General features: G+C 41.4%; 1 protein-coding gene across 2 annotated transcripts in view; it reads right to left on the reverse strand.

Annotated features, from left to right (window-relative positions):
- The window catches only part of NR3C2 (nuclear receptor subfamily 3 group C member 2), a 367,026-nt gene that overhangs the window by 10,616 nt on the left and 333,572 nt on the right, over nt 1-22,838 (reverse strand). For both annotated transcript variants that reach the window (XM_036853563.1, XM_036853562.1), the window contains exon 8: nt 21,755-21,912. In XM_036853563.1, the coding sequence (XP_036709458.1) occupies nt 21,755-21,912 (158 nt within the window). The remainder of the gene's footprint in view (nt 1-21,754; nt 21,913-22,838) is intronic.

The following is a 22,838-nucleotide window of genomic DNA, read 5'->3' on the forward strand; positions in this document are numbered from 1 at the left end:
TCAGAGTGAAAGAATGGAAAAAGATGTTCCATGCAAGTAGAATCGAAAAGAAAGTGGGAGTAACTATATTTATTACAGACAAAATAGACTTTAAGCCAAAAATGGTAACAAGCATCAAAGAAAGTCAATATATAATGATAAAGGGGTAAATTCATCAAGAAAACATAACAAGTGTGTGTGTGTGTGTATACACACACACACAAACATATGCAACATCAGAGCACCTAAATATATTCAGCAAATACTAACATATCTGGTGGGGGAAATATATGACAATCCAATAATAGTAAAGGACTTAAGCACCCTACTTTCAGCAATGAACAGATCGTCCACACAGAAAATCAATAAGGAGAAACTGGACTTGAACCATATACTAGGCCAAATAGACCGAACAGACATTAAGAGAACATTCCATCCAACAGAAGCAGAATATACATTCATCTCTGGTGCACATGGAACATTCTCCAGGATTGACCATGTGGGAGAACGCAAGATAAGTCTCGGCAAATTTAAGAAGAATGAAATTATACCAAGTATCTTTTCTGGCCACGATGGTATGAAGCTAGAGCTCAACAAGAGGAAAGGTGGAAAATCTACAAATATGTAGAAATTAACACACTCCTGGATAACAAGTTGGTCAAAGAAGAAATTTAAAAAATATCTCAAAACAAATAAAAATGGAAACACAACATACCAAAATCTGTGGGATGCTGTAAAAGCAGTTCTGAGAGGGGGTTTATGGTGATAAATGCATACATTAAGAAAATAGATCTCAAATAAATAACTTAAATTTACACTTCAAGGAACCAGGAGAAAAAAGGGACAAACTACATCCAAAGTTAGCAGAAGGAAGGAAATGACAACGATCAGAATGGAAATAGATGAAATAGAGACCAGAAAAACAATAGGAAAAAAAAAATCAATAAAACTAAGAGTTGGTTTTTTTAAAAGATAAATGAAACTGACAAACCTTTAGCTAGACTAAGAAAAAAAGAGAGAAGACTCAAATAAAATCAGAAATGAAAGAGGAGACATTACAACTGATACTACAGAAATACAAAGGATCATAAGAGACTACTAAGAACAATAATATACTAACGAGTCGGGTAACCTGGAAGAGATGGACAAACTCCTAGAAACACACAACCTGCTCAGACTGAATCAGGAAGAAACAGAAAATCTGAACTAACCAATAACTGGTAAGGAGACTGAATCAGTAATCAAAAATCTCCAAATATAGAAAACCCTGGACCAGTTGGCTTCACTGGCAAATTCTACCAAACATTTAGAGAAGAATTTATGTCAATCTTCCTCAAACTTGTCCTAAAAACTGAAGAAGAGAGAATACATCCAAACTCATTTTACCAGGCCAGCATTACTCTGACACCAAAGCCAAAGAAAAGAAAACTATAAGCCAACATCCCTGATGAATATAGATGCAAAAATTCTCAACAAAAGATTAGCAAACGAAATTCAACATTACAGTAAAAGGATTATACACCATGACCAAGTGGGATTTATCCCTGGGATGCAAGGATGGTTCAACATACACAAATAAATAAATATACTACATTAACAGAATTAAAAATAAAAATTATATAATCATCTCAATAAATGCAGAAAAAGCATCTGACAAAATAGAACATCCTTTCATGATAAAAACCCTCAACAAATTGGGTATTGAGGGAACATACCTCAATGTAATAAAGGCCATATATGACAAATTCAGGACTAACATTATACTCAATGGAGAAAGACTGAAAGCTTTTCTTCATTTAATATCAGGAACAAGACAAGGGTGCCCACTCTCACCCCTATTAATCAATATAATACTGGAAATCCTAGTTAGAACAATTAGTAAAGAAAAAGAAATAAAAGGCATCCAAATCAGAAAAGAAGAAGTAAAATTATCTCTGTTTGCAGATGATATGATCTTATATATAGAAAATCCTAAATACAAAGCCCCCAAATTGTTGGAACTAATTAACAAATTCAACAAAGTTGCAGAGGTCAAAATCAACATACATAAGTCAGTTGCATTTCTATATATTAACAATGAAACATGAAAAAGAAAGAAAACTATCCCATTCACAATAGCTTCAAAACAATAAAATACTTAGGAATAAATTTAACCAAAGAAGTGAAAGATCTTTACAATGAAAACTACAAGACCATGTTGAAAGAAGTTGAAGAAGACACAAACGAATGGAAAGACATCCTGTTGTCATGAATCAAAGGAAAATATTGTTAAAATGTCCATACTACTCAAAGCCATGTACAGATTCAACACAATCCCTATCAAAATTCCAATGGCATTTTTCATAGAAATAGAAAAAACAACCCTAAAACTTGTATGGAACCACAAGACTTCAAATAGCCAAAGCAATCTTGAGAAAGAAGAAGAGTCAGACACATCACTCTTCCTGATTTCAAACTCCTACAAAACCATAGTAATTAAAATAGTAAGGTACTGGCAAATAAAGAGATACATAGACTTACGGACCAGAAAGAGAGCCCAGAAATAAACCTCTGCATTTTTGATCAACTAACATTTGACAAGGGAGCCAAGAACGCTCAATGGGGAAAGCATAGTCTCTTCAACAAATGGTGTTGGGAAAACTGGATAACCACATGCAGAAGACTAAAACTGGACCCCTATCTTACACCACTCACAAAAATGAACTCAAAATGGATTAAAGACTTAAACGTAAGACCTGATACCGTAAAAATCATAGAAGAAAACATAAGAAAGAAGTTCCTTGACATTGGTCTTGGCAATGATTTTTTAGATATGACACCGAAGTTCAACAAGTATGACTACATCAAGCTAAAAAGCTTCTGCAGAGCAAAAGAATCAAAAAAAATGAAAAGGCAAATGACAGAATAGGAGACAGTATCTTCAAACCATATATCAGATAAGGGATTAATATCCAAAATATATTAAAAACTCATGTAACTCAATAATAAACAATTTGATTAAACAATGGGCAGAGGAACTGAATAGACATTTTTCCAAAGAAGACATCCAAATGGCCAACAGGTACATGAAAAAGATGCTCCACATCATTAACCAGGGAAATGTAAATCAAAAGCACCATGACATATCAACTCATTGATATCAGATGATGACACCTGTTAGAATGGCTATCACCAAGAAGACAAGAGATACGTGCTAGTGAGGATGTGAAGAAAAGGGGACCCTTGTGCACTGTTGTTGGTGGGAATGCAAAGAGGTTTGGCCACTATGGAAAAACAGTATGGAGGTTCCTCAAAACATTAGAACTAACCTAAGATCCAGCAACTCCACTCCTGGGTATATAGCTGAAGGAAAGGAAAACAGGATATCAAAGAGATATGTGCACTCTCATGTTTACTGCAGCATTATTCACAACAGCCAAGATATGGAAACAACCTAAGTGTCAATGGATGAATGGATGAAGATGTGATACACACACACACACACACAGAGATATTTTACAGCCATGAGAAAGGAGTAAATTCTGCTATTTGCAACAACACTGATGGACTGTGAGGGCATTATGCTAAGTGAGATAAGTCAGTCAGAGAGAGACAAATACTCTGTGATCTCATTTATATGTACAATCTATAAAAGCCAAACTCTTAAAAACTGAGAGTAGAAGAATGGTTACCAGGGGAATGGGAGACTTAGGGAGATGTTGTTTGAAGGTACAAACTTGCAACCAGTAGATAAATAAGTCCTAGAGATCTAATGCACACCACAGTGACAACAATACTGTTTTATAAAGTTGCTAACAGACTAGGTCTTAATTGTTCCTACCACAAAAAAGAAATGATAATTATGTGACATGATAGAGGTGTTAGCTAATGCTATGGTGGTAATCATTTTGCAATATATAAATGTATCAAAGCAATATGTTGGACATCTTAAACTTGCACAATGTTATGTCAGTTATATCTCAATAAAAAAAGGTACCTGAATCCAACAACACATAAAAAAGATCATACACCACAACCAAGTGGGATTCATCCCAGGTTCACAAGGATGGTTCAACATATGCAAATCAATCAATGTGATACGTCATATCAACAAAAGAAAAGACTAAAACCACATGATCATCTCAATAGATGCAGAAAATGCATTTGACAAAATTCAACATCCATTCATGATAAAAACTCTTACCAAAGTGGGTATAGAGGGAACATATCTCAAGATAATAAAAGCTATTTATGACAAACCTACAGCCAGTGTAATACTCAATGGTGAAAAGCTGAAAGCCTTCATGCTAAAATCTGGAACAAGTCAAGGATGCCCACTCTCACCTCTTCTATTCAACATAGTACTGGAAGTCCTAGACACAGCAGTCAGACAAGAAAAAGAAATAAAAGGTATCCAAATTGGAAGGGAAGAGGTAAAGTTGTCATTATATGCAGATGATATGATACTATATATAGAAAACCCTGAAGACTCCACACAAAGACTACTGGAACTGATAAACGAATTCAGCAAGGTAGCAGGATACAAAATTAACATTCAGAAACTGGTTGAATTTCTTTACACCAATAATGAAATATCAGAAAGGGAATGTAAAAACAAAATCCCTTTTAAAATCGCACTCCCCAAAATAAAATACTTAGGAATAAACCTGACCAAGGAGGTGAAAGACTTATACTCTGAGAACTATAAAAACACTGATCAAGAAAACTGAAGATGATTCAAAGAAATGGAAAGATATCCCCTGCTCTTGGACTGGAAGAATTAATATTGTTAAAATGGCCATACTACCCAAAGCAATCTACAGATTTAATGTGATCCCTATCAAATTGCCTGACATTTTTCACATAACTAGAACAAATAATCCTAAAATTCATATAGAACCATAAGAGACCCTGAATTGCCAAAGCAATCCTGAAGAAAAAGAAGAAAGCAGGAGGCATAACCCTCCCAGACTTCAGACAATACTAAAAAGCTTCAGTAATTAAAACAGCATGGTATTGGCACAAAAACAGACTTAGGGATCAATGGAACAGAATAGAGAGCCCAGAAATAAACCAACACACCTATGGTCAATTAATTTTTGACAAAGGAGGCAAGAATATACAATGGGAAAAGGTCTCTTCAGCAAGTGGTGTTGGGAAAGTTGGACAGCCGCATGTAAACTGATGAAGTTAGAACACATCCTCTCACCATACACAAAAATAAACTCAAAATGGCTTAAAGACAAACGTAAGACAGGACACCATAAATCTCCTAGAAGAGATCATAGGCAAAACATTCTCTGACATAAATCATACCAATGTTTTCTTGGGTCAGTCTCCCAAGGCAATAGAAATAAAAACACAAATAAACAAATGGGACCTAATCAAACTTACAAGCTTTTGCACAGCAAAGGAAACCATAAACAAGATGAAAAGACAGCCTACAGGCTGACGCAGCCAACAAGGGTTTAATTTCCAAAATGTACAAACAGCTCATACAACTCAACAAAACACAAACAGCCCAACTGAAAAGTGGGCAGAAGAACTCAACAGACCTTTCTCCAAAGAAGAAATATAGATAGCCAATAGGCACATGATAAGATGCTCAACATCGCTAATTATTAGAGAAAAGCAAATCAGAACTACAATGAGGTACCACCTTAAATGTGTCAGAATGGCCATCACTAAGAAGTCTACAAATAACAAATGCTGGAGACAGTGTGGAGAAAAGAGAACCCTCCAACACTGTTGGTGGGAATGAAAGCTGGTGCAGCCACTGTGGAAAACAGTATGGAGGTTCCTCAGAAAACTAAAAATAGAATTATCATATGATCCAGCAATCCCACTCCTGGGCATATATCCAGACAAAACTATAATTCAAAAAGATACATGCACCCCTATGTTCATAGCAGCACTATTCACAATAGCCAAGACATGGAAACAACCTACATGTCCATTGACAGATGAATGGATAAAGAAGATGTGATGTATACATAGACAATGGAATACTACTCAGCCATAAAGAAGAATGGAATAATGCCATTTGCAGCAACATGGAAGCAACTAGAGATTATCACACTAAATGAAGTAGGTCAGAAAGAGAAAGACAAATACCATATGATATCACTTACATGTGGAATCTAAAACATGACACAAATGAACCTATCTCTGAAACAGAATCATGGACATAGAGAACAGACTGGTGGTTGCTAAAGGGGAGGGGGTTGGGGAAGGGATGGAATGGGAGGTTGGGGTCAGCAGATGTGAGCTTTTATATATAGAATGGATAAACAACAAGGTCTTACTGCATAGCACAGGGAACTATATTCAATATCCTGTGATAGGACTTCCCTGGTGGTGCAGTGGTTAAGAATCCACCTGCCAATGCAGGGGACATGGGTTCGAGCCCTGGTCCGGGAAGATCCCACATGCGGCGGAGCAACTAAGCCCGTGCGCCACAACTACTGAGCCTATGCTCTACAGCCCGTGCGCCACAACTACTGAGCCTGCGCTCTAGAGCCCGCGAGCCACAACTACTGAAGCCCACATGCCTAGAGCCCGTGCTCTGCAACAAGAGAAGCCACCGCAACGAGAAGCCTGTGCACCGCAACGAAGAGCAGCCCCCGCTCGCCGCAACTAGAGAAAGCCCGCACGCAGCAACGAAGACCCAACGCAGCCAAAAATAAATAAATAATTTAATTAAAAAACTGTCCTATGATAAACCATAATGGAAAAGAATATTAGAAGAAGAATGTATATATATATGTATAACTGAATCACTCTGCTGTATAGCAGTAATTAACACAACATTGTAAATCAACTATACTTCAATAAAAAAAAAAAAAGGTGCCATCAGAAAAATACCTAAAAAGATTGGATTTTAAACACTCACCAAAAGGGTTTTTTTTGGCCAAAAGCTTGGCTGTGAGTTCGCTCAATATATCGGCTAAATTCTTGGCCTACAGGAGGCATTTGGGGAACTTAGCAGGGTGTTACGGGGCTCTGAGCTACCACCGGCAGCAGCAAAGCTGCCATCTGGAAGGGGTATCTTTTGTTGATTCCTTAGTTTAAAAAACTGCCGTCCTCTGCCAAGGGCCAGCCCGCATGGAGGCGGGCATCTGGATTCAAGTGTGTCCCTGAAGCAGGAGACAAGCCTCGATGGGGCTCTGCTTGCTCATGTGAGCTCTGCCTGCAAGTTCTAGGCAAGCGGACTCTCTGCAAGGGTGACTCCAGGCCAAAATGGGCACCTCTGGCTCTGCTTCCAGAGGCCCAGCTGCCTGACAATGGCAGGGATGTCCCCTGTGGCCTCAAAGGGCTGGTCCCTGAGTCTAGGCTGGTACGGGCTGGAGCAGCTGGGCCACACCAGGTGCCCAGGAATGGGCTGGCGGCCGGGATGGGAAGGAGGCTGCTCAACATCTCATGAAAAGCCAAGAGCATTTCTGAACACTCACCCCTGCTCCCCATCCATCAGCATCTGACTGTTATTGGAGGTTACATTTTAATTCGTTCCTCATCACCATTTTTATAATAAATTCAACACCAGTCACTGATCTCTGGTCAGTGATGAATATTCAATCTTCAAAATGCGTTGTTTGGATGCTGTGCTAAGCAAGATGGGTTCAATTTCCTTCTGATTATTTTTTTTGGCACTTAAATTTATTTAATTCCCACTCTGTTTAAGTTTCCTTGTATTACAAGCCTCGTTCTAGATTGCGGCTCCGCCTTCTTGTGAATAAGGTCTGTTGTACGTGTGAAAAACACAAAGAAAAATGACACAATGCAAAAGCAGAAAGTAGAGCTTAAAGATAAAGGGATAATTAGAACATTGCTGAACAAAGGAAATCTAATGAAAGGGTTATGTGTGAAATGCATTGGCACGTTACTGTATATAGAAGTATGAACTTTTGCTACTTTTGTTTTCAATATTTTCTAGATCCTTCTTGCAAATATACGCTACAGGGAACAATGTAAAAACCTAAACCAATTCATATTTATAAGTTACCAACTTTACTGTCTGGTTACATCAAGATTAAGCAGTTAAATCCTTATTTCAGTCTCTGAAAGAAAAGGAACACTGAGTAACAAGGGGCAGACACCACTGGCTAAGGACTGAAGGCCTCTTCTGATCCAAGCAGGGACACTACAGTAGAGACCAAGGTGGCTGAATTTATTCCTTTGATCCTACGATGCCACTGAATGAATCAGGGGTTGGCAAAGTCTGGCCTCCAGGGCAAATCTGACCTAATAATGGCGTTTGTAAGTTTTTCCATTTTGTTTTTTACACTTTTAAGTGGTTGCAAAAAAATCTAAAGAATATTTTGTGACAGATGAAAATTATATGAAAAAAGTTTTACTGGAACCCAGCCATGCTCATTCATTTAGATACTATCTGTGGCTGCTTTCAGGCTACAGTGACAGAGCTGAGTAGCTGTGGCAAAGACCATGGGACCCACAAGGCCTACAGCATTTACTACCTGGTCCTTTATGGAAACAGTCTGCTGGCCCTGGATTGGAAGGCACCCCAGGGATTCAGTAACAGCCTTGGGAGAACAGGCTTTGGTTGTTTGCTAAAATAAATAAAGCAAGTATAAGATGTTTCCTGATTTTAGAAATATTAAATGTGGGCAAAAATAGTGTATGAATCAAGTGATATGGTGGTGGCCAGATCTGGTGTTCCAAATATTATACAGATTCTTCAAGGCTTTAAGAAATGCTTTAGAGGGCTTCCGTGGTGGTGCAGTGGTTAAGAATCCACCTGCCAACGCAGGGGACATGGGTTCGAGCCCTGGTCCGGGAAGATCCCACATGCCTCGGAGCAACTAAGCCCGTGCACCACAACTACTGAGCCTGTGCTCTAGGGCCCACAAGCCACAACTACTGAGGCCGCATGCCACAGCTACTGAAGCCCGCATGCCTAGAGCCTATGCTCCACAACAAGAGAAGCCACCGCAATGAGAAGCCCGCGCACCACAACGAAGACCCAACGCAGCCAAAAATAAATAAATAAAATTTTTTAAAAAAAGGCTTTAGAAAGAATCCTTGTCCATAAAGGGGTTGAACTAGGGAACCGAAAACATTGCCCAGCTTAAAGGATCCAGAATTTGTCATTTAAATGGAGAGCTCCCGTCACTCATGTCTTCCATTTTTGGCCTTTGAACCTATAGTCATTGCGGGTCACACACATTTACAGTTGATTTCCATTGTTCGCGGTAGTTATGTTCTATAAAGCCATTGCCGAGAGTGAGTTAGCGAATACAGAACCTTTGCTCCTAGGGATATAGAGGGTTAGGTTCCCACGAGCTACTGGTCACAACATTTTCATCCAACAAGCGATACATAACCTAGTTTTAAGTGTGTTTCTGTTTAAAGACACCTTATTCCCATGTGTGTTGCTGATTCCTTCACACTGAACTCACGGCCAATAGCATTATTATAACTCATGCCTGAAGGAAGCTTATTTTCTCCGTAAGTCACATCACAGCCTCCTTGTGCTGAAAAGCACAAGACAGTGTGTGAGCAGTACATCTGGGGACAATTTTAAACAGCGAAATCACTAACAAAAATGCAAAAAAAAAAAAAAAAATGTGACACTAAATAGTCCACCAAAAGAACACTTATTTACTGTAACGTGAAACCATATACAATTTCTAGTCCCATTAACCATGACAGTGATAAATAAAATTGATCCACTGGCATCTTCCCAGCCTTTTCAATCTCAGTCATTTAAAATGATCTTAGTTTTAAGGTTCCTTTACAGTGCATTGGTGTCTCTTGTTCCCTTCAGTCCTCACGCCCTGCTCCAATGAAGCTTTCTGCCTTTCCTACCCCTGCTTCTTCCATAGACATATTTGCACGGTGCACCATGGGCTGCAAACTGCTTTTCACAATCAGCATCTCCTCTGATCAACATGATCTTAAAAAGATTATATTATGCCCGGGACAGGCTGCATTGTTTGTGGGGCTCAGTGCCAAATGAAAACTCGGGGTCCCTTGTTCAAAATCTGCTAAGAATTTCAAGATGGTGACAGCAGACCATTAAGCCAAGAGGGGGGCCCCTTTATGTGTGGGGCCCCCGAAGTGCCAGCTAAGCTACCAGGAGCCATAGGGCTGACCAGGTGCAGGGCTGGCTCTGCACTCCCATCCTCCACAGGGGCTTCTCTCCCCTCTGCTCCTGCCTTCTGGGCCTGCCTCGCTCATGAACCAGGGAAAATGCACTTGATCACTCCTTGCCTTAATTCTTTTCTCTATAAAAAGGGTAAAAAGAAATGAGTAAATATTACTATTATTCCCTTTTTATAGAGAAAGGAGTTAAGATGAGGTGATGAAGTGTAAATAGTAGTATTTACTCATCCTTCCCTCATGGAGATATTAGAAGGCTTTAATGCTAGGACTTAGGAAGAAAGGCACTAGGTAAATCCCAGGCATTATATAGTTATTTTAATTGTTAAGAAGAGGGATTTAGGCTGCCTAAGAGGGGGGGATTTATAGACACAGGTGTTAGACAATGAGATAGTTTTCCAAAAGATTTCAGATTAGGAAGATTCCTGTACATCACATGTGATTTTCTATGAGCATGGCTTCCTGGACCCTCAGTGGATCTTTCTATCTGATGCTTTTTTCCCAGAAAGCTCACCCTATGGCATCATAAATCTCACGGGGTCAGGTGGAGATGGAATGCACGATTCCCTTAACCTCCCCGAAAAAGGCAAGGTCCAAATTTCTCCCCAGCATCCTTACAGGACTTTCTTTTCTTACAGATTTTCAAAACTAGCTGTGAACAATGGCACATGTTCTGTGGGTATACTTATGAAACTTATGAAATGAATAATGAAGCCAAAGGAGTGGTTATCATAAGAAAAAAATGCTTCTTCCCCTCTCTTTAAATAAATTGGGATCAGACATAATCTTTAATTTTGCCAGTTAAGGATTAAAAGGAACAAACTACTGTCTGTTATCATTGTAAGTTCATAAGAGAAAGATTTTTGACACCAAGACAAACAAAACCCATGGAATGGGAGAAAATATTTGCAAATCATACATTGGATAAGGGGTTAAAATGAAGAATATATAAAGAATGCCTACAACTCAACAAAAGAACACAAATTTTTAAAAATAGGCAAAGAAACTGGACAATTCTCCAAAGAAAACATACAAATGGCCAATAGGCACATTGAAAGATGTTCAATATCACTAATCATTAGGCAAATGCAAACCAATACCACAATGAGATACTACTTTAAAACCTGTTAGGATGGCCACTATCAAAAAAAACCCCAGCAAATAACAAGTGTTGGTGAGACTGTAACCCTTGTGCCCTGTTAGTGGGAAGGTAAAAATAACTGGAAAACAGTTTGGTGGTTCCTCAAAAAATTTAACATAGAATTATCATGTGACCCAGGAATTCTATTTCTAGGAATATACCCCCCAAATTGAAAGTAGGGTCTCAAAGAGATATCTGCACACCCATGTCCATAGCAACATTATTCACAATAGCCAAGAGGTAAAGCAAGCCAAGTGTCTGTTGGCAGATGAGTGGGTAAACAAAATGTAGTCTATACATATAGTGGATTATGATTTACCTTAAAATGGAAGGAAATTCTGACACACGCTACAACATGGATGGCAATGGAGGATATTATACTAAGTGAAATAGGCCAGTCTCAAAAGACAAATACTGTATGAGTCCACATAGATGAGGTAACTAGAGCAGTCAGATTCAGAGACAGGAAGCAGAATGGTGGCTGTTCTGGTGCGGGGGGGCGGGAAGCAGGAGTTAATAGGTATATAGAGTTTCAGTTCTGCAAGATGAAGAGTTCTGGAAACTCTCGTCTCAGGGCGAGAGTTCTGGAAATGTGAATGTACTTAACACTACTGAACTGTACAGTCAGAAATGGTTAAAGTAGTAAATTTTATGTTTGTGTATTTTACCACAATTAAAAAAAAAAAAAAATGGAATGACGAGCTCCTGTATTGAAGTTTGTTTCCTCATTTCTCTAAAGTCAAATACAACTGCATCTTAGAATGTGGCCGGGTGATTGATCAGCAGTTGGTAAGCACTGTCTTAAAGAGTCTAAACATTAGCCACTGAAAATATCTAAAAGTTTTAAATCAACCTTTGCCAAGGAGGTAAGGAAATAACCCAGGTTTTGCATTAAGTCAGCTGCAGAAAACCATGAGCAAACACAAAAGACCAAAGGAGATAAAGTTCTGTGGCTGCAAGTGGAAATTAACTGTTCTTGTAATTACGGTGTGATGTGAAGGTTGATGGGTGAGAAAGGACTCAGGACCAACATTACTGACAAAATCATGACCTGAAGCACAAGACCAGCTCTGAAGCATCATGGCTGCCTTTGATGCCAAAATCTCATATCTGTATCTATAGCTCTTCAATGCCACACACTCACATCCACCCATCCATTCACCTACCCATCTATCTACCTACCTACCTATGTGTCTGTCTGCCCGCCTATCTATCTAATCTATCTATCTATCTACCTATCTACCATTTATCTATAAATAGTACATATACATGTATTAATATATAGTACATTATATATGTATATAATATATAATAAAGCTTTCACTAATTCAAAACTACTCATACACGGGTCTAGGTCCATAACAAAGTTTGTTTGGGGGTTATTTATAAAGATAGAGTTTGCTAAGCTACTGTGATTTCTTCACTGTACCTAAACACATAAACACAAAACTTTGCAAGTTCGCTCAACCACATTCAAAATGCTCCTTTTACATACCTGCCATCACATCACAGAAAGACTTAGAGTTCTATTTTATTAAAGGAGTTTTACTAAAGGGCTTTACCAGACAACACCTTGCCCTTTTTAAAGCTTCCTGCAGCCCCTGTTGGCTTTGTGGCTTCCGACAGAGTTACTGGAAACCGAGGTGAACCAATCAGCTATGCCTCACAAAAACCTCCTCGTTGCTATGGCTACTGAAGAGTTTTCAGACTGTCTGCGAACTGACCTGTCTGCAGCCTCCACCCCAACGTTTGCACAGGGGGGACACACGCTTTCCTGGCTTGTCCCCCGTGTCCCTCTTTTTGCCTTCTTATCTCACCTCGGCAGCAGCTCCTGCCCAGACTTGCTGCAGGCGCCTTCCTGGTTTTGGTCCCTTGGTGGTTCTCTTCCTCTGGGCTCGGTTCTGTCCACCGTATGGCCACACTGATGTCCAGGCGGTTCTGTCGACCCCTGGGCTTCAGTGACCACCACGCGCTGTACCTCCTCAGGTAGTATCAGCACTTTGCTTCCTCATCCTCAGCTCCACGGAGCCCTGAGCTCACCTGACATTTCCCCTGGGACTCCTCAGGGCACCTCAAGTCAGTACATCCAGAACACGCTTATCTTCTCCACTCACAAAGCTGCTCCCCTGCAACCCCTCGCCCAGTGCTGGTGCCACTCCATCCACCAACCTACGTCCGAATCCTGGGGGTCATCTTAGATCCGCTCCCTCCTCTCTCTCAACCTCTCCGTCCTATCCACCACCAAGAATCATCCATTCCACCACCTGATTATGTCCTAGGTCCCCCCGCCCCTGCTCTAACTTAGCCCCCAGCCCCCATCTCTTACCTGGACCACTGCACCAGCATCCTAACAGGCCCTCTGCCCCTCTTCTAATAGACTCTCTAGATCAGTACTGTCAATACGACCTTCTGCCCTGCCCAAGATGATGGCAGCTGGCCACATGTGGCTGCTTGAGCACTCGAAATGTGGCTAGTGTGATAGGGGAACTCAAGTTTCAATTTAACTTAATTTACATGTCAAGAGCCACACATGGCCAGTGGTTACCACATTGGAAGGAGCGGCGCTAGACTCTACAGATGTGCTCAAAATCTCTCAATAGCTCCCTCAGCATGGTTTACAGGTCCTTTCATTGTCTCCATCCTTATTTTTCTCCATTCCTTGGATACAATGAAATTCTCCATTTCTCAAAATCACCATGCACCCTTCTCCTTTGGCATAGTAACTCCTTTGGTTTCGGTGAGCTTCCCTCTGTCTGTCTGGTCAACTCCTACTCTGCCTTTGGGGCTTCCACCATCTGCTGCCCTGGCCCATCTCCACCCTGCCACTTCACCTTCCGGATACCCGCCCTCACCCCGCCGCCCCGGCCCATGGGCTTTCCGGTCCACCTCGAGCACCCAGCACGCTGCATTCTAATTCCCAGTTTACCCGTCTACTCTATTCCCCCATCAGACCGCACACTCGGAGGGCAGGGGCCGAGTCTCCTTGGCTGCTGTTGTATCTTCAGCACCAGCACAGTGCCTGGCCTGGTGGTGTCTGCCCGCCCCGGGCTCTTTGACACTGTCTTTCACAATGATTTTTTGGATGTGACACCAAAAGCACAAGTGACAAAGGCAAAGCTCAATGAGTACAACTACATCAAGCAACAGCCTCCTGGGGCATCTACAGGGGAGCCTGGAGAAACACAACTGTGACCAGCAACACAACTGAGCGGCAGTAACCTTAACCATGAACATGGTGAACAAAGGAGGTACAACAGGCGAGGACACCCTTTGTATCTACAGGCAGTTGCATCTTCCAGCTGGGCTTTGTGGCCCCAGCAACCAGTGTACGAAACACACCAATCCTGGAACTGCCTAGACCTTTTCACACCACACCCAAAGTCATCCCTTCCCTATTTATCCACAATGCTGAAAAAACAGAACATTCGGACCTATTTTTTTCCCCATTTTCCCCCATTTTTATTTTTAAATATACTTGATGCATTTTTTTTCAGTTATGCAGACATAAAAAATTTTTTTTAGATGAAAATAAGCATTCATTGGCACAATTCACCCAGGGCAATGCAGTCTGAACTCTGCTGTACCCCTGAAGTGAGAAATTTGTAGAGGCAAATGCAAAAATAGGGCTGCAGAGAGAGACGCCGTGAACCATTAATACCTGTCCCGTTGGTTTCACCAACTAGACAAAGAGTAAGATCTGCCCGGTCAATTACTCGATTAATTTAAAATCTTTACCTATGAAGATTTCTTTTCCCGGAGGAGTGGGTCTTTGCCCCTCTCTCGTGCTCTGGAAGATAAGGCTTTGCTCACTTTGCTGACTCTGGCGATAAGCAAGTCTCCCTTTATTTAGAATCTTTCTTAGTCATGGTCTCGTCAAAGAAGAAAGCCGTATAATAGCGCTAAAAATCATATCACAGGGGCAAGGGTTTTCATTCACCAACATCCATCTTTCCTGATGGTGACCTCACAGCAATCTGCCCTTGTCTCCATCACCAAACACCTTCCATCCCATCTGTGAATCTGAAAGTGTCTCAAGCACACCCAACACGTTCTAGCAACACCAGCCTCTCCTGGTAAGTGGCAGGACACGTAGAGCACCGGGACTGGAAGTGCCTCGGAAAGGCGTCTATACTGACCTCGGTCTATGTGATTCGCGCCTAGGTGACTGCCCCACCCTGTAGAATGGCCTTTCCTGCTCATGTCCCTGCTTGGTCTTGCCAACTTTACACTGTCACCCCCTTGAAGGCTCTGCCATGTGCTTGTCTGAGTGTCTCTGTGCTGAAGGTAAACTAAAACTGCCTGATGGATGGTGCTCTTTGGTGGTGCAGAGACAGGGTTTTGGGAAGCTCAAACACAGCCTTGGAAAAGGGGAAGCGGAGGGGCGAATATTTGTTCGGTGCCTGTTACCTTGTGGATTCCTCAGTACCTGTGTTATTTCATGTGCTTCTAAAAATTTCCTACAAGATGGGTATTGTTCCCATTTTACAGCTGAAAAAACGGAGGGCCAAAAATTTAAGCCAAGTGCCCAAGTTTACTGAGAGAAATGTTGGTGCAGCGGCAGAGGCCATGCTCTACCTGCTGTCTCCAGTGGTCACAATTCTGTGGCAGACTCCTAGGTGGGCCTTGGAACTTTTCTCGAGGAGATACTGACGGTAATGACGTGAAACAGAATCAGACGTGAAAGCAGCAGACAGCCCAAATGGTGGATCCACCCAACCTGGGGGCTGGCATGCTTCAGTGTGCGGGAAGAAACAGATCTGCATCGCTCTCAAAACCACCTCGAGCGTGGTCATGATGGAAACTGCCACTATCACTGCCCGATGCAAAAGCACCCACTCGTTAAATGAGCAATGGGGATCTCAAAATAACTTGTTAATAGATCCAGCTGCTTGCAGCGATGTCTCTTTTGTTGATGATCGTGAAACTGAAACGTAACACCCTCTCCATGGAAAGCAGGGAGTCTCCCAGTGTGCGCTCAGGGAGGTACTGTACCACCAGATGTTCTGCTCCCATCTCGTCTGCATCCCCCTCGCAGAAGGGAAGCTCGGCTCCGAGAGCCTGGCTGGAGGAGAGCCACCTGGGCTGTGCAGCCATCCCTCTGCAACCACAGAAAGCGATCACTCAGCAACAGGACCCTCTGGTCATGCCGAGGGACTTGCCGGTATCTGCCCAGGCAATGGGGAGGTTCTTAGCCGGGTTTAACGATCATCGGCAGAGATGAAAGCCTCCCCACCAAAGACGGCTCAGCTTATGGTGAGGCAGACCCAACATTTGGTTTTGGGAACTGCTGAACGTGCATGACATTTTAATGTAACACCAGGTTCACTGCCTTCAAGATGTAACCCCACGCCTCACAAAAACAACGCATTCCAGAAGATGCCAGGCAAGAGCCAAATGAGTCTGGAGAGCCAGAGAGCAGTGCAGCTATTTTCAATATGCTCATTTTCTGATCTCCAGAGATGCAGCCCAGCCTGAAAGCCAGCAGCTATGATCAGCCTGAAGCCCTCCTGCATCACGTGGGCGGTATGGCGAGTGCCAGTCAGTTAAGAGGGTTCCAAGCTGCCGCTGGCTACCTAAGGACCTTGAGAAGTCACTCTCTGGACCTCTGTCTCTTCTTCTACGAAAGAAAGATTCTCTGAGATGCCCCTACCCCGCCCCGGAAGCCTTCCATGACCCCTGCCCAGCACAGCTGGCTCCTAGACCTTCTCGACAAGCCTTTCCAGCAACTCAGAATAAACATCAGTGAGCCCATGACTCATGGTGCGCTCACCTCTACAGAGCTCCCGGCCCGCCACCCTGTATAGTGCTGTCTGGTGGTCCTGAGCAGGCAGAAAGTCCCCCGTGGCCAGGTTTGGGTCTCTCCCGCTAGTGCCCTGCCTGGTGCTTTTAGACACTAATGTGTTTGTTGAATGAGATGAACCTCTTCCTCTATCAGAGCAAGTGGGATTCCTAAGGACAGGAATGGGAATAGTGAGAATAATACCCAGCTTATAGGGGGTTTTTAGAACTGCATGAAATAACACAGGTACTGAGGCATCCAAACAAATGTTCACCCCTCAGCTTCCCCTTTTGAATGGGATGAACCTCTTCCTCCATCAGGGTGAGTGGGATTCCTAAGGACGGGCATTCTGTTCCCACTTGCACCTCTGGTCCTAGAACACGGTAGGGGCTCACGGTCACATGAATGAATGCACATGCAGGTGCTCTCAAAGGTCCCACTGTCCCTAGTTACCTTCTGCCTTGCATTACGCTCTAGCTGTCTCTCTAGAATCTAAGCAATCTGAGGGTTGGGTTGGTGTCCTATGTTTATTTAGTATCTTCTGCAGTCTCGTCAATTTTGCTAGGCATGAGGCACTCTGTAGGCTAGTGTGTATGTGGAAATAAAGTCAATTACAACAGTATAACCTTGAAACTAGTTAACAAAGAAAGGGCAATTTTTTTTGCCTCTAAGAAACACTAATATCATCCGTTAATGTTTACCAGCTGTTCTACACACTGATAGTAACATAAATAGTCCTTGATCTCCATGAATGAGTAGAAGTTACCAATAAATTCATTAGAAATGTGCCTCTTACACTCACAGGAAATTAACTGCCATTCATAGTAATACCTAGAAAGTGACTAGTAATTCTCAATTCTCTCTAGAAGAATAAGGAATCTATATGCTTTTCATATAACGCCCATTTACAATGCAAAAATACACCTATCCCGAGAAGCCTGGCCACAGCTGCTTTCTTTGAATCTTTTTTGGGGGGAAGATTGATGTTTGGAGGGCTTGTGATTCATTAAAGTTGCTGACCAGTTCAAATACTTAACTGCCAACCTGTTCTTTCAGAGAATGTTCCTTCCACTCACCTTGGTACTGCTCTGCCAACCCATGTGTGCACCAAGTGGGAGAAAACCATGCATCACGAGAGCTGTGTACACGTGTCCCCAGATCTATGGATGTGTGTCCTGAGGGCTGGTGTACTATGCACGCTATTTAAGCAGAACTTTGATTTACATGCACAGGGTTCTTGTTTGTGTGACCCTTAGGAACACACGCTCTTTTTCCACAAGGTGACCAGAATAAGGCTCTGAGTACAGAGCCAGTTCTTCTGTAGCTCTTTGTTCCCTGGAAAAAAATTCTACAAATGTTGACTCTCTTATTTACTCTAATGAAAAAGCTGTAGGCGGTCTCAAGTCTGAGTAAGCATGAATGTTAGAAAGGTCCCCCTAGACTTACAATGCATTTTTCAATGTTCTGTCTGGGATGGGAATATAAATAGAGCATTCAAGATGCTTCTGTTAGGCTACTTCTAAGGGCAAACATTTTTGATTGTTTAAAATAAAGGTTTTAGAATTAAAGTGATTCCGGTGATTCCCAAAAGAATGTTCTCCTTCTAGCCGAAGTGGAGTAAGGTGGATTGGATTTACCCTTCCACCAGAAATAACCAAAAATACTCAGAAAAAAAAATACATGAAGAAAAGGTTTTTGAGACACTACATATCAGTCAATGAAGGAAAATGATCTCTAGAAGAAAATGGAAGAGAAAAGCTTTGTGACATTGGCTTAGACAAGGATTTCCTAGCTACAGCCAAAAACATGATTCATAAAAGAAAAAATAATCAATTGGACTTTATTAGAGTTCAAAATCCCTGCTCTGCAAAAGACACTGTTAAGAGAATGAAAAGATAAACCACAGCCTGGGAGAAAATACTTGCAAGTCATATATCCTATAAAGGAATTGCATCTAGAATATATAAAGGAGTCTCAAAACTCAACAATCTAATTACAAATGAACAATCCAGTTTTTAAAAATGAGCAAAAGAGGTGAACAGATACTTCAGCAAAGATGGTAAATAAGCACAAGAAAAGAGCATTAATCATGAGGGAAATGCAAACTAAAACCACAGGGAGACATCGCCACACAGCTATTAGAATGGCTAAAACTAAAAAGACTAATGATACTGAGCGTTAGCAAGGATGTGGGACAATTTGAACTCACACACATTTCTTGAGGGAATGCACAATTGTCCAGTGACTTTGGAAGACAGTTTGGCAATCTCGTAAACAACGAAAACATACCTACCACATGACCCAGGTCTTCCGCTGCTAGCTATTGACTCAAGAAAAAGAAAGCAATGCCCACACAAAGACGTATACACGATGTTCAGTGCAACTTTATCTGTTAGTAGCACCCAGTCTGGAAACAACCCAAATGTCCATCAATAGGTGACAAGACCACTGAACTGTGAAATATCTTTATGATGGGACGCTAGTCAGCAATAAGTAGAAATGAAGTACTGATGTATGGCAACAGCATGGATGAATCCCCAAATAATTATGCCAAGTGAAGGATGCCAGCTACCAAAGACTATCTACTGCATAATTCCATGTATATGAGACACTAGCATATATAAACTAATCTACATTGCCAGAAAGCAATATGGAAGGCACCTGGGGAGTAGTAGGTAGGAGGAAAGGTTATGGATAAACAACAAGGTCCTACTGTATAGCATAGGGAACTATATTCAATATCCTGTGATAAGCCATAATGGAAAAGAATATGAAAAAGAATATATATATATTTGTATACCTGAATCATTTTGCTGTACAGCAGAAATTAACACAACATTGTAAATCAACTATACTTCAATTAAAAAAAACGCACAAGGAAACTTCTGGAGTGATGGATATGTTTGCTGTCTTGATTGCGATGATAGTTTCATGGGTGTAGACACGTGTCAAACTTCTCAAGTGGTATGTGCTAAGTATGTTTGGTTTATTTTGTATCAATTATACCATAATAAAAAAAATACTAAAAAGACATTGATTTGCCTTGGGGGATTTTGCAGCAAGTCATCATTTATGATTTAGCCATTTGGCAACTGTTCACTGAGTTCCTATCTTGTGCCAAGCACTGTGCTGCACTAAAAACAAGCCTGCAGAGGACGGTTTGACACCTTGACCACTGGTGCAGCCTCCGAGGGTTTCCACTGTCCTACTGTGCTTAAGGCATGGAGATCCCGAAAGGCTGTGGATAAACAACTTTTAACTTCTATTGTCAGTCTCATTACATGTAAATTGCTTCAATGTGTATCATCTCGTTTCATGTGCTGTGATAACAATTACACACTCATTTTGAAACTGCGCTTGTGCCTGCCCAATCATTTGCACAAATAACAGAATTCATCAAGAAAGAACCACACCTCCTGTTCCCCCTCCCCCACCCCAGCTCCACTAAGAAGGACTTTCAAGAAAACCAACAGGAGCGAGTAACTGTGCTCCTTGTTCTCAGGTAGATGATCCTGCGCCACGGTCTAGTTTCCTTTACTTCCTCTTGTGAGGGTTGTGGAGAGCATCGTTTGCTGTGTTCCCCAAAGTCCTGTAGACCATCATTTCTTATCCCTGAGATTTTCTATTAAACCATGCTTTTAGGCCACTAATAATTAGCAAAACTATCTATCGCTCTATTCACCTTGTGGAAATTTGACTCTTATTGTATGGAAACGTTCAGAGAAAGCAAAGGCCAACGTGATACGCCCGGGGTCTTCAGCGTAAAAACCCTGGAAAGTGACATTCTTTTATCAACCAACCCACAAGGCCATACCATTCCACCGGCATAAACAAATCTCTAAAGGATGAACCATTATTTCAGTAGTGATACCATTATACTATTGGTCATCAAGCCTGTCAACATTGTCCTTAACAATACAGAAGTATTTGAAAAGGGGTTTCTTACCCAAATTACATGGGCTGAACTTGGGCAATAAATTTTCCAAAAGAAAGTAGGAAAACCTTCAAATATAAAAAAGCTAAATTAGCATGACCGTGTATAACTTTTTTTGAGCCAGAACTAGAGAAACTGCTTGCAAAATGAAATGAGAAGCATATTTTAAGTGACATAACAAACCAAGTTATCCAAGTCAGTATTTTGTAGAAACTGCTAACCACCACTACATCTGTAATTGAATAAATTAGAAACCAGCTCAGAATTTACTTTCCATATTTACACAAGCCAAGAAAGGTGACTCCTACGAAGAATAGTGAATATAAGATTCAAAATTTGGCAACAAATGAGATGATCCCAGCTGGCCCTGGACCACTAATAATGTTTTTGAAAGATTGGGTTATTAGATTAACAGTTGTAGAAGATGGACTCTATTTATGCAATGTTAAAGCAAACATTTTTATTAACCAAACAGTTCCTAAATTGCAAGCAGAAATGGGAAACTTGATCTGACACCTGTAGCAAATCTGAGGGCCTTCCCTGGCCCAGAGCTCAGGGTTTGCCATCATGGTGCACATTTCTCTTACACTCTGCTCAGGAGGGAAAAGAGCCACACTTTTTCCTTTACATGAAGTTTGTTTCAAAGGTATTCTGAAGAAACGCTTCTTTCCTCATCAGTTTTCAACTCTTGCTGCCTCTCGTGGATAATCTACCCCTATTCTTCCCAAAGCCTCGAGAACTTTCTCAGCTCTCCAGTTGCTTTGGGTCCACAGTGTGTGGCTGTGGATCCTTCATTTAACAGGCACCAAGAGGCTCTACTTACATCATGCATGGAGTCCAGAAGCTTGGTCAGTTGGTAGAACCTCTGCCAGCTCTGCCCGGAATTGTTGGGACACTTCGTTACCATCTTCCTCAGTTCTTTGATGTAATTTGTCCTCATTTCTTCAAACGCAGCCTGGCTTTTGAGGCCATCCTTTGGAACTGTGTTGAAGGAATACCGACATGTAAGTTCCCAAGTTGGAAAACAGCTTTAACATCCTCATAGTTAAATGGCTTAGACTATTTTGAGGTCATGAGGCTCACACTTTGAGATTGATACTGAATCTCAATTATTACATTTATGAATAAACATGGCAGCTATATAACGGTTAACCTTTGTACACACACATATACAAAAGAATAATAATAACTGGTTTATTGGGTGTATGTTATAATGCACTTTGCTTATATTAGCTTGCTTAATCTTGACATCAGTCTTACGACATAATCATTATGTTATTCTCACTTTACAGATGTGGGAACTGAAGATGGGAGGTTTAATCACTTGCACAAGGACACAATAAATACATGGTAGAGGAAGGGTATAAACCTAAGTCTGTCTGTTTCCAAAGCCTGTCTCTTAACCACAGTGCTATACTGTCTTGTGGCCTGTCATCAAAGTTTTTATGAATCCAACTTGCCAATACCTCAGACGTAGGAAAATATACTTTGATTTTCCAGGACAACTGGAAGAGACACAGATAATCTAAGCTGGGGCTGGAATTAGAAAGCAACATGTTCATATTCCAGTTCCAATGTCAAAGACACTCGGGGAAACCTGCCATCTACCAGGGGGAAGACAGTGTGTGGCAAAGAAGCACTTCCCATCCTCTTTGTTCCAAGATCACATGACCACCGAGGCACTGTCATGTGACCGCCCAGACAACCTGCTGGCAGGTCTGTGCACTGGTTTGTGTGTGTGACGGGTAACACAACAGTGCTCTGCATACAAGGCAAGATCAAAAACTTTCGAAGAGAAGAAACCACATTCATCATTATCTTCGATAAGATAGAAAATTAAGGGTTGTGTTTTCTTCTTTCCTTGTACGGAGCGGCTGGCTTTCCTAATGAAACAAAAAACATCTCAC

The sequence above is a fragment of the Balaenoptera musculus genome, chromosome 5 (genome assembly GCF_009873245.2).
Source record: "Balaenoptera musculus isolate JJ_BM4_2016_0621 chromosome 5, mBalMus1.pri.v3, whole genome shotgun sequence".
In the NCBI taxonomy this organism is placed as follows: domain Eukaryota; kingdom Metazoa; phylum Chordata; class Mammalia; order Artiodactyla; family Balaenopteridae; genus Balaenoptera; species Balaenoptera musculus.